This window comes from Salvelinus fontinalis, chromosome 38 (assembly GCF_029448725.1).
Source record: "Salvelinus fontinalis isolate EN_2023a chromosome 38, ASM2944872v1, whole genome shotgun sequence".
NCBI lineage: Eukaryota > Metazoa > Chordata > Actinopteri > Salmoniformes > Salmonidae > Salvelinus > Salvelinus fontinalis.
Genome location: NC_074702.1, coordinates 7,631,797 through 7,644,367, shown reverse-complemented (window position 1 = coordinate 7,644,367; position 12,571 = coordinate 7,631,797). Strand labels below are relative to the sequence as shown.

Below are 12,571 nucleotides of genomic sequence, written 5' to 3'. Positions count from 1 at the left end.
CCTAACACTGCCTCCAAATGCTAAACATGCCACAAATTCAATCCAAGTGAATTGTCCCTATATTAGAATATTCATTGAGCTACACAATCAATTTTATGCAGTATGATTTGGTCATGAAACGCGAAAAATCCAATATTGACTTGCATTGATGCGTGTCCATTTTAAATCTTATTTTATTTTAGCGTCCTTTACGCGCCGCGTCTCAGTATGTTTGGTCAGCCAATCAGCTGTCTATCCACCCCACTGCGATCCCGAGTCCCGAGGCATTGACCGATATTTACTGTAAACTCCCAGTCTGTTACAGCTGCAGTCAGAGCTATTCACACAGCCGAGAGGACACGTTGGGCTAATACGACCTAAAGTAGCCTACGGAGTTGAACTTTGCGAGATGTCTCTTCAGGTAGGCTATGTTTTCCCTGCACACTTGGCGTACACATCTTCTATCTAAGTGATGAGTCGATCTAGATAACGGGGTTAGGCCTACGTTTTTATAAGAGATGCGATTGGTCGACTGATGTGGTAGCTGGTGGTAGGTAGGCTTGTACATACACATATAGACTACGTTTACCGTTATGTTCTCTATTTACTGAGTCATGCCTGTGTATTGTTTTAAATGCGTATGAAATGTAGAGCTTGATTTGCTAGCCATCTCGGGATTATGCGCAAGGATGCTGAGGTGTATTGGATACCAGCTGTCGTCATCAACAGAGGCCCTTGAGATCAAATATTAATGTTTTTACAGACTAAGTATGCAGTGCTGTCACGCTTCCAAAACCAATATTAGCTAGGCTACTGTAACCTATTAGAATTAAACATTGCATGTACTACTTATTATAATTAAGCAATAATGTTGTTTCTGTGCTGCTCCCACTATGTACACAACACATTTTGCAGCCTTAAATCAACACTTAAAGAGTTAATTTTATCACCATCTCAGAGTACATATGGACCCACACTACAGAGTGTAAAAAGTACTTTTTTTTTTATAACACTTAAATGTAACACTCCGAAAGTGTAAAAAATGAACACTGCATTAAACTTGTCATTGTTACTCAAATGTAACACTATGGGATAATGAACTCTGTGTTATTTCTGTTCAACACTAGTGTTGATCAAGAGTTAACTCCTGTTAGTGTTAAACAAAAACACTGTTACACTGTTTTGGGTTTAAAGCCTAATTTGCATATTTCACATGGTGCCTTTTCTTTTTGAGGGAATGGTAGAGTTACCACCCATGACTATATTTGTTAGTGACAGAGACATTGTTGTTGAATTATTTCATTTTAAAGGCCTGTGGCTTTCACCAAATAAGTACCTAGCTGAATGTTATCATTAAAATTAAACTTGACCAGCCGGCCGCGACCGGGAGGCCCATGGGGTGGCGCACAATTGGCCCAGCGTCGTCCGGGTTAGGGGGGGTTTGGCCGGCAGGGATATCCTTGTCTCATCGCGCACTAGCGACTCCTGTGGCGGGCCGGGCGCAGTGCACCTTGACCAGGTCGCTAGGTGTACGGTGTTTCCTCCGACACATTGGTGCGGCTGGCTTCCGGGTTGGATGGGCATTGTGTCAAGAAGCAGTGCGGCTTGGTTGGGTTGTGTTTCGGAGGACGCATGGCTCTCGACCTTCGCCTCTCCCGAGTCCATACGGGAGTTGCAGCGATGAGACAAGACTGTAACTACTACCATTTGGATACCACGAAATTGGAGAGAAAAAAGGGGTAAAAATATATATATATATTAAACTTGACAATACATTACACATATCATAAGGCCTTACTTTGATGGCCTCGTTTTACCCTAACACAGTGGTGTTAAGAAACTCCTGGTTTACATGCCACATTAGGCCTGCGAGTCACATTATGGTGGCTTGCAAAGTGATGTGTAGTTCTTATTGTAATCCAGCCAGAGTTAAGATATCCAACAGTTGGAATTTTTATTCACCCGCAACCTACATTCAGAATGACTGTCAGGGTTGGAAACTTGATTTAAAAAAAGACCTTAACCATTTGAACAGGAACAACTATTTCAGTAATGGGAGAAATAAATCTAACCAACTGATTGTATTAAAAACCTAGAGTCACAGGTCCAATATACAGGGGCTCCCTGCATCTCAGTGCTAGAGGCGTCACTACAGACCCTGGTTCGATTCTAGGTTGTATCACAACTGGCTGTGATTGGGAGTCCCATAGGGCGGCGCACGATTGGACCAGCGTTGTCCTGTTTTGGCTGGGGTAGGCCGCCATTGTAAATAAGAATTTGTTCTTAACTTGCCTAGTTAAATAAATATAAAATAAATAAATACAGGTGTCTGAGTAAAGGGTCTGAATACTGATGTAAATGTGATATCTGTTTTTAAATTTTTATAAATGTGCAAAAATGTCTAAAAACCTGTTTTCACTTTGTCTATATGGGGTATTGTGTGTAGATTGATGAGGGTGAAATTATTTAATCAATTTTAGAATAAGGATGCAACGTAACAAAATGTGGAAAAAGTGAATGCACTGTACATCCCTTTTTTTATTTTGGTTGTACATTCATTTGATCTTACTACAGTGTAAGTTGGCCCAAAACCAACCAGATGAAAGTTGAAAGTTAAAACCAACCAGAAGAAAGTTGAAACAACCAGATGATCTTACAGTGTCAACTTTCTTTGGCTCTGGAGCTCTGGAGCAACGAACCGCCCTTGCTGTCTCTCCAGGGCCGGTTCCCCTCTCTCCACTGGGATTCTCTGCCTCTAACCCTGTTACTGGGGCTGAGTCACTGGCTTGCTGGTGCTCTTTCATGCCGTCCCTAGGAGGGGTGCGTCACTTGAGTGGGTTGAGTTACTGACGTGAACTTCCTGTCTGGGTTGGCGCCCCCCCTTGGTTGTGCTGTGGTGGAGACCTTTGTGGGCTATACTCGGCCTTGTCTCAGGATTGTAAGTTGGTGGTTGAGGATATCCCTCTAGTGGTGTGGGGGCTGTGCTTTGGCAGAGTGGGTGGGGTTATATCCTTCCTGTTTGGCCCTGTCCGGGGGTTTCTTCGGATGGGGCCACAGTGTCTCCTGACCGCTCCTGTCTCAGCCTCCAGTATTTATGCTGCAGTAGTTTATGTGTCGGGGGGCTAGGGTCAGTTGGTTATACCTGGAATACTTCTCCTGTCTTATCCACTGTCCTGTGTGAATTTAAGTATGCTCTCTCTAATTCTCTCGTTCTCTCTTTCTCTCTGAGAACCTGAGCCCTAGGACCATACGTCAGGACTACCGGGCATGCTGACACCTTGCTGTCCCCAGTCCGCCCGGCCTTGCTGCTATTCCAGTTTCAACTGTTTCTGCCTGCGGTTACGAAACCCCTACCTGTCCCAGACCTGCTGTTTTCAACTCTTAATGATCGGCTATGAAAAGCCAACTGAGATTTATTCCTGATTATTATTTGACCATGCTTGTCATTTATGAACATTTTGAAAATCTTGGCTCTCTCTAATTTTCTCCTTCTCTCTTTCTCTCGGAGGACCTGAGCCCTAGGACCATACGTCGGGACTACCGGCCGTGGTGACTCCTTGCTGCCCCCAGTCCGCCTGGCCTTGCTGCTATTCCAGTTTCAACTCTTCTGCCTGCGGTTATGGAACCCCTACCTGTCCCAGACCTGCTGTTTTCAACTCTTAATGATCGGCTATGAAAAGCCAACTGAGATTTATTCCTGATTATTATTTGACCATGCTTGTCATTTATGAACATTTTGAAAATCTTGGCTCTCTCTAATTTTCTCCTTCTCTCTTTCTTTCTCTCGGAGGACCTGGGCCCTAGGACCATGCGTCGGGACTGCCGCCTGTGGTGACTCCTTGCTGTCCCCAGTCCGCCTGGCCTTGCTGCTATTCCAGTTTCAGCTGTTCTGCCTGCGGTTATGGATCCGCCACCTGTCCCAGACCTGTTGTTTTTCAACTCTTAATGATCAGCTATGAAAAGCCAACTGAAAATTATTCATGATTATTATTTGACCATGCTTGTCACTTATGAACATTTTTGAACATCTTGGCATAGTTCTGTTATAATCTCCACCCGGCACAGCCAGAAGAGGACTGGCCACCCCTCATAGCCTGGTTCCTCTCTAGGTTTCTTCCTAGGTTTTGGCCTTTCTAGGGAGTTTTTCCTAGCCACCGTGCTTCTACACCTGCATTCTAGCTGTTTGGGGTTTTAGGCTGGGTTTCTGTACAGCACTTCGAGATATTATCTGATGTACGAAGGGCTATATAAAATAAAATTGATTGATTGATTGATTGATTCTTCGGGTTGGTTTTGGGCCAACTTAACATTACACTGTAGTCAGATTGAATGAATGTACAACCAAATTTTTGTTTTGTTTTATTAAAACTGCATATGGAACAGAAATTAGTTTGGGGGTTTCCTTTCTGATTAGATGAATGTGCCCATTGTCCCATTTAGCCTTGCTGTTTTATTTTGTTGATTGGAGATCTGTGTGAAGTAGATTATTCATGCAAACAAATTGGCATCGACAGCTCTAAATGGAATAAGGACCCACTGTTTGGCTGCTCGGTAGTGGGCAGTAATAGGCTGTAGATTAGGTTACATTCTGGAGTTTCTGTGCTGTATTGTTTTCCCATCTGTCCCTTTCCCTCCATTCTTCCATCTCTCCGTGCAGGCAGAGTTTGAGCGAGTAGCAGATGATGTGAAGAAGGTGAAGTCCAGACCTTCAGACCAGGAGCTGCTGGACATGTATGGTCTGTATAAGCAGGCCATATTTGGAGACATCAACATTGGTACGGTATTTTCTTTGTGCCATTTACAACATGCTAATTGAAATACATAATTGTACAGAACATACACAAGTGAAACGACCATTACAATTATATGGAGAGAATAACAATTATTTTAGCAAATTCTGGGTAGATAGGGCACTCATCTCCCAGATATCAGAAAACTGCTTTCCAAAATGGCCAAATCAGATACCCACACTAGTATTGGTAGGCCAATAGAACATGAAGCCTAACCTTAAATCTGGTCTGGTTCCTCTGAAGTTCTCTTAATTTTTTTTACCAGTCACCACTGATGTCCTAAATACTGTCCTCTCTTGTTCTCCACAGACAAACCAGGCATGTTAGACATGAAGGGAAAAGTCAAGTGGGAGGCCTGGGATTCTAGGAAAGGTAAAATAAAAAGATTTTGTCTTCTCTCAGAATGTAAAAAAGGAATCGCCTCCACACTAGCCTTCCATCCTCTACCCTTGTTTCAGTCTTTGGAACATTCTAATCCAGTGATGAACATTGAGTGAACAGAATTCTACAGTAAGGGGTAATGATAACCCCCATCTAGAGATTGTACTTGGCATTGAAGGCTGCAATCACCATTCACCAACACGTTTAATTGAAAATAATATAATGTACACTGGTGCGTGTGCGAGTGATGATGTTGCTCTAATTTGAATGTATGTTACCAGATTTACAGAATCCAAGATGGTAGCCAATCAGTCTGTCCGTTTGTATATGTGATCCTTGAGTGCAGAGTTTTAAGCGTTTTTATCTTTTAATGACCCTGGTCCTGTTTACAGAAGCAACTACTTTTTACGTGAAGGTGGATGCTGTATATAACAACTTATTTTTATATCTCAGTCTCTAATTTACTTATACAACGATTTTGGATTGAGAAGGCCTTTATTTTTTATTACACCTTTCTGGAGTTGGAGCTCGCCGTGTCAGGAGCGTCTGTCTGCGCGCAAGGCCTGCTACGCGAGCGCAGGTGCGCATTGAAGACTAGGAACGGAGAAGCGGTTATCGGATTGGAAAACCTGATGCACCGTGGACGGTGGGAAAATCTACCTCGTAATACACAACGTCTACTGGTCGTTGCACACCTGTGCTGAAATACCTCTAAAACCGGCATTATGTATCTGTTACTGTGCCTGCTCTTTACTCAATGCCATCCTCGATTAAATAGGCTGAATGATCAATGGGTGAGTGAATTATCTTCGCTTTATGCCCTACAATTTGCAAACACTCCGACGAGACCATCCTTTCAAAACCACTAGGAACTTGGTATCTCTGCAATTACATTTGTACCACTCTCAACGCAACTGGACCTACACTTGATGGCATACTTCCCAAATCTCAAACTATTGAATTACTTTTTTTCTGTGTCGAAAGACTCAGTTCGTTATATTGACAATATTGCTGGCTCCGCCAAGTCCTCACGTATTGGGCAACTGAGATATATTGTTGTGCTTTTATTAATGATCTCTGGTAATGTGCGACCAAACCCTGGGCCTGTAGATACCATGCAATCTTTACCGACTCCCTATGATTTTAATACAGAGCAGGTTTTGGCCTCTTGCATGTTAATGTCAGAATAATATATATTTTTAAATAGACATGATTAGAATATGGGCCAAAACGACAAATAAACGTAATGGTTTTATCAGAAACTTGGCTGAAGAAATCTGTGTCAAATAACTCGATTTCTATTGATGGGTACACGGTTTTTAGAACGATCAGATTAGTAAAGTAGGAGGGGTTTCAATTTATGTGAAATCCGAGTTTAACACCTCTGAAATTATCTCGATTACCAAAGCCAAACATTTTAAATTGCTTGCGGTTAAAGTGAACATGTACAAGGACTCCCACATAACTGTAGTCGGCTGCTACAGACCGGCTTCGGGAGACGCACTTAACGCTCTTTCTGATGTCCTGCACAAGCTAAATGACTCTGAATTCATTATTTTAGAAGATTTGAACTGGGACATGCTTACATCTGTATCCGACTCTTTTAAAGAACAGTATGACTCTCTGAATCTCGCTCAATTAATTAATGCGCCAACAAGACCGAATCCCAGAGCGCCTAACAAATCAACGCTATTGAACATTATTCTAACGAATACCCCTCCCAAATACACATCGACTGGAATATTCTGTAATGTCAGTGATCACTGTGCAATTGCTTGTTAGAAATACAAAAGTGACCAAACCCCGTTATATTTTTAAAATACATTTTAGACAGTTTGATGAGCAAGCGTTCTTACATGACCTGTACCATAATATTGACAGTAAATCTGATTCCCGATGTTGACACTGCCTGGGACTTTTTTTATATGAAATTTGTGTCGATTTGTGATAAGCATGCCCCTGTGAAGAAATGTAGAATCAGTGGAATGGACAATCCCTGGTTTTCAGATAACTTGGCAGAATTAATTAGAAAGAGAAATATCTCTTGGGCTCAAGCTAGACATACAAATGCTCCTGTTGACTGGACCTACTTCAGAGCGCTAAGAAACAAATGCACAGGATTGATCAGGAAGTCCAAATCAGATTACTATTTAAATGCAGTCACAAAGAACCTAAACAACCCTACCAAGTTCTGGAAGCTAATCAAATCAGTGTCAGGTTCTAATGTATCCTCTGGCCTTCCTGACAATTTAATGTAGGGGTTTTTAAGAAGCACTTCATATCTGCTGGGTCAGTTTTTGATAATGGTGGGGCCCAGGCCTCTAATGTAAGCTCTGTTACAGTCAACTATGATATAGGCCCTCATGTGAACCATTTTAATTTTGAGCCTGTTTCTTAAACTGACGTCTATAAAGCACTAAAGGCTATAGACACTAAACAGTGCAGGCCCAGACAACCTGGACCCCTACCCCTTAAAGATAGAAGCTGGTATTATTACTGAACCTGTGGCTCACATTTTCAACTTGAGTCTCTTGACCAATTCCATACCCAGCATTTGGAAATCAGCTTATGTCCTCCCACTGCTAAAGGGTGGAGATCCCTCAGATGCTAATAACTGTTGTCCTATGTCTAAACTCCCTATCCTGGCCAAGGTCTATGAATCCTTGAATTATGAATTATTTCTGTAATTGATTATGGTGACTTGTTGTATATGCATACAACCTCCTCTGTCGTACAGAGACTGGACTCTGTTTATCATGCATCCTTGCGCTTTATTACAAATGCCAAGTCACTCACCCACCATTGCACATTGTACCAGATGGTAGGTTGGACCTCACTTTATATGCGCATAAAGATCCATTTGTATGTGTTCATCTACGAAGCCCTTTTGGGTAAACTCCCTCTTTACCTCTGTAGTCTGGTCTCCTTCACCACTAGCAGTTGCCATACCCGGTCTGCTAGGTGGTTGCTACTTAAAGTCCCCAGGACATTCACAGTATTAGGCAAGACTGCCTTCTCTTCTTGTGCACCAGATGCATGGAATAATCTACAATCCATGCTTCATCTAGATATGTTAATGCCACTGAATGAACTTAAAATATTAATGGGAGAGACTTTTTAGGCTGGATCATGTTGTTTTATGTTTTAATTCTGTAATGTATAGATTGTTGCTGCCTTCTTGGTCAGGTCTCCCTTGAAAAAGAGACTCTGGGTCTCAATGGGCTTTTCCTGGTTAAATAAAAAATGTAAATGTTGTATTTGTGTTCTTATTTTATAGGTATGTCCAAGGAGGATGCCATGACAGCTTACATCGCACTTGCTAAGGAGATCATCAGCAAATACTAATATGATGATGAAGTCGTATCCAGGGTGTGACTAGAAATGGTTATTATGAGGAGAGCTGCATCTCATTCAGCCACAAGCCATAGGTTATGAGAAGCTACTGCACTAGGAAAATTATTCATTTTTTCTCCTTAGATTGAACTTTCTTGACTTTTAAAATGTGGAGTTTATTGGATATCAACCCCTATGCACTTTTGGGATGTTGAATGTATGATTTAATAAAACTTTGTTTAAAATTACGCTCAGTCTATTTTATTTGTAGATATATGATGATAAACAAGGGTAATATTCTATATTTATATGTTCCTGTCTTCTTACCTCTAAAGATGACACACACACACTATTGAGATAAACACTGGGTGATTTATTAACAATGCAAAAGCTCACTAAGGATGTAAACATGATGAACAGCGTTTCCCATAACATTATTTTATCAAATAAAGAATTAATGAGTTTTTAAAGGGTAGCGCTCTCTCACTCACTCAGACAAGTAAGGTCCCCACCACCCCTATAGCTCTGCGGCCCTCCTAATAAATACCTCTGCTATTAAGCCCTGTTGGCCACCACAAGACTTGCAGGGCTAGTTTGCAGCCTAGGTTGAAATAACAGTCATTATTTTTAACCTAGGTTGCAGCTAGGAACTTTAATTTACTTGGTTGCCTGGAAATCACATTTCTGGAACGGACTTGTGCCTTACTTCCTGTTTATGTGTCTTTGTAGCAGAGATGGAATGGAAATTCCAATCCTCCAGTATCTCTGTTGTAGCTAGCTGGTATGCAATGAAATGTCGCTTGCTACTGAAATTTAGTTGGCTAGCTTTAAGCCATAGAAAATATTTGGGCTATGTTATATAAATGGACGTATGTTTTCTACTTTATTATGTATGTAAACACATAGGTCGACAAGACGGAGCCATGAAGGACAGACAGCATGGTTGTTCAGGAGAGGGGTTTAAAACCGTCACTGTTGATTGGCCAGACAGCAACGGTACCACTGAAGAACGTTAGCAAGTAAGTCAGCGAGCTAGCTAAGTGTGCTGAGACTTGCGTTACATCGACGGACCCCATCGCCTGTTCCAATACGGTTCATGAGTGTACTGTAAAAACTTGCCATAACAAACACAAGGACTGGGTCAGATATGTTTCACCAACTTCCATTGAGAGATCTGGACCGATTGAGACTATGGCTAGTTGCCCTGAACATTAACGCCAATAGTCCGACTGACGACCTCAGAAAGTTACTAGTATGCTCAGAATTTTTTTTCCCGGGACTATTATGAGAGAATGGAACTGTCAAGCAGTAAGATTTAAAGTTATGTCCCATCAGTGGGCATTCTATGCACGACATGTAGGCAAGCCATATAAACGGACATGTTTTCTAATTCTTTATTATTGTGTTAAGAGGGAGCCATGGAGGACATACATCATGGTTGGTCAGGAGAGGGTATTAACACAGTCACTGTTGATAGGCCAGATGGCAGCAGTGCCACTGAAGAATGTTGTCCGTCCATTGAGGAGGACCAGTGCGTGAACATTCAGCCCAGAAGCTCAGATGAGTTGAACCACGGAGAACAGGTTATGATGATGCTGCTGTATGAGATTGATTCATATGCATGCTGAAACCTAACACACTTCATCATGTAGCCAATAACACTGATCTCTGTTTTCCTTTGATTAGGTGAGTGAAGTGTCAGTGGTCCTGCCGCGTGAATACAGAGACGTAGACGACAGCTGTTCCCTGAGGATGGAGGGGAACAGGTCTGTGAAGCAGGAGACTAGAAGTGTTGCCTCCTATAGCGAGGAAGAGAAGAAGCTGTTGGCTGCCATGGTGTTTGAGAAGGGGGAACTGGAGCTGACTGGCTCTCTGGTGACTGAGGATCTACAGTACAGTGATGCAGACACTGCACCCAATAGGGAGGAAAGGGCTCTACCTAGAGGAGGAGAAAGGAGATGAGAGACAGGCAGATGAAGGGACTGCCCAGCAGAGAGGAGCGGCAGGCTAATGCTGAGTGGGAACCCTCAGTGGAGCCGGAGGTGACTTTAGATTCTGTGTGTGAGTGAGTGAGAGACGGCGCGTGAGCGGGCCTACACTCCACGCCGACACAAGAAGCTGTGTGTGTGATGGCCAGCCCTGAGGAGCCTGTTGGGTTTGACAAACTCTGCATGCGGTTCCACGACCTCGACAGTTATGAGGAGCACGTCCGTCGAGAGCACTCCAAACGTTCACGGCCTCTCTGTCCTGACTGTGGCATCCTCATCGCAACGTTACTCAGTGTGGGGCATCAGTGTGAACAAGTTCAAGCTGTTCCGCTGTTCTGTCTGTGGGAAGCGCTGTGTGGATGAAGCTGGCCTTAAGCATCACCAGAGGCTTCACCATCAAGAGCATGTCTACTGTAAGTTCTGCCTCAAGCCATTCAAGGCCAGGGAAGACAAGCGGACCCACGAGAAGGACGACAATCGGGTCAAAAAGTTGCACTATAGGTGCTCCAAATGCCCCTTGCGATTTTACAACATCTTGAAACGGAACCACCATCTCAGAGAGCATGAGTCCAAGAGACATTTGTAACACGTGCTACAAGGAATTCCCCCAACTTAGCAAGCTTGAGAGGCACGAGCTGAGGCACAGTGACAACAAATCTTTCAGGTTGGTGTTTTATACCGCATTCTCTGTTAGTTTGATACTGAACACATCTCCCTCTGAAATGTATGTTTTGTTTGTTTGTATTATCAGCTGAATGTGGACTGCAAAGTGTTAGTGTTTTCCATTACGTTCTGCTCCTGCTAGGTGTCAGGTGTGCCAGCGTCCCTTTGCCCAGGCCAGCCAGCTGAAGTCTTACCTGCACGTCCACACTGGGGTGAAGCCCTTCAATTGCCAGTGCTGCGTCAAGAGCTTTAACCACAACGTCAGCCTCAAGAACCTCGTCACACGCTATCACCAAGGGGAGAGTGGGGAGGGAGTGGAGGTGGGAGAGCGGAGGAGCAGGCGACAGTGGAACTATGACCCTGAGGAGGAGCGTCAGAATGAGAGTGATTCTGACTTTGACCTGGAGGAAGAGGAGAAGACAGGGAGTAAAGGGAAAGGTAGTGGAGGAGGGGGGCACTGGTAGAAGCCTCTAGGAGAGATACATGTGGACACTGCTGTTGAAAAGCTGGATACATTATCATCACCACCCCAGAGAGAACCAGACCAGAACCAGGAGCCACCTACCGGTGTCATTAAAAAAAGTCTTATCGGTTTTGTCATGACCATAATGTTTTGTCATGACCATAATGTTTTGGCTTTGAACATTTCTTAGAACTCTTGAGGCTTTTGTTTTTGTTTTAAAAATATATATTGTTAAAGAAATGTGTTTCACTGTTCTACATCATCAAATGTCCAGAAAAAATCTGATGGGTTTGTGAAGTGAATATGTTACAAAGAATTTGCTGGACCAGCCCACTAGTTAAGAAGCAGAGAGATAACCTCATCTTGGATATAACCAGTGAGGAAGCAAGAGGCTTGACTCCGCTCTAAAGTCTGTCAGTGCAAAAATACAGTGTTAACACGTGGAATTGGGGATTTTTTTTTAATGGAGGTCAATGAAAGAATGTCGAATTTGGTCAACAGTTAAATAAAGGTTACATAAAAATAAATAAAACAACATCAAATGAAATTTCTAATTTGCTACAATGTTTAATTTGATCGAATTTAAGTTTCATCATGTTTATGTCGATACGAATTTACTGATAAGTGGCATTTCGGAAACTTGGAGAAAAACGATTTTTTAATGGAGTCTGCTTGTTGTTCTCACACATATCTGCCCTCTCATGGGCCAGAGTATTTATTTAGTAATTTCTTTTACCCCCAGTCCAGTTGAGGGCGACACTTCACCTTTTGAGTGTAGTTCGCCATAAAACCCAAAGAAGAATACCTAGCTCTTGCTCTGTGCCTACATTCCCGCACAGTAGGTGGCGGCATGCACTTAAACGTTTGTTTGCGGACCACCTTGACATAGAAGACAGCGAGAAAGGGATTAGTTATAAATATCTTTGAATGAGTCCTTTAACTATCCCTATATTTAGACGTCTGTTAACATTGCT

At 42.8% G+C, this 12,571-nt stretch overlaps 1 protein-coding gene across 3 annotated transcripts; it reads left to right on the top strand.

The window, feature by feature from the left end:
- The first annotated feature begins 225 nt into the window (after positions 1-225).
- LOC129838000 (acyl-CoA-binding domain-containing protein 7-like) lies at positions 226-12,144 on the top strand. 3 transcript variants are annotated; one of them, XM_055904620.1, is made up of 4 exons: positions 226-400; positions 4,637-4,754; positions 5,079-5,141; positions 8,428-8,731. In XM_055904620.1, exons 1-4 carry the CDS (start codon positions 389-391, stop codon positions 8,493-8,495), a joined length of 261 nt encoding a protein of 86 aa, XP_055760595.1. In that variant the 5' UTR covers positions 226-388; the 3' UTR covers positions 8,496-8,731. The 3 variants fall into 3 exon arrangements, with proteins under 3 accessions (XP_055760595.1, XP_055760594.1, XP_055760593.1); XM_055904619.1 differs by lacking the exons at positions 226-400; positions 4,637-4,754; positions 5,079-5,141 and adding exons at positions 5,148-5,944; positions 10,170-11,135; positions 11,277-12,144 and having other exon boundaries at positions 8,428-9,502; XM_055904618.1 differs by lacking the exons at positions 226-400; positions 4,637-4,754; positions 5,079-5,141 and adding exons at positions 5,148-5,944; positions 10,170-11,135; positions 11,277-12,144 and having other exon boundaries at positions 8,428-10,066.
- The last annotated feature ends 427 nt before the right edge of the window (positions 12,145-12,571 follow it).

What these genes read in the sequence shown, in the direction of transcription:
- LOC129838000 (XM_055904619.1), top strand. Translation starts at nt 11,035, where the DNA reads ATGAGTCCAAGAGACATTTGTAACACGTGCTACAAGGAATTCCCCCAA. An exon ending in AGTGACAACAAATCTTTCAG is followed by an intron (nt 11,136 to 11,276) that starts GTTGGTGTTTTA and finishes TGCTCCTGCTAG; the next exon opens with GTGTCAGGTGTGCCAGCGTC.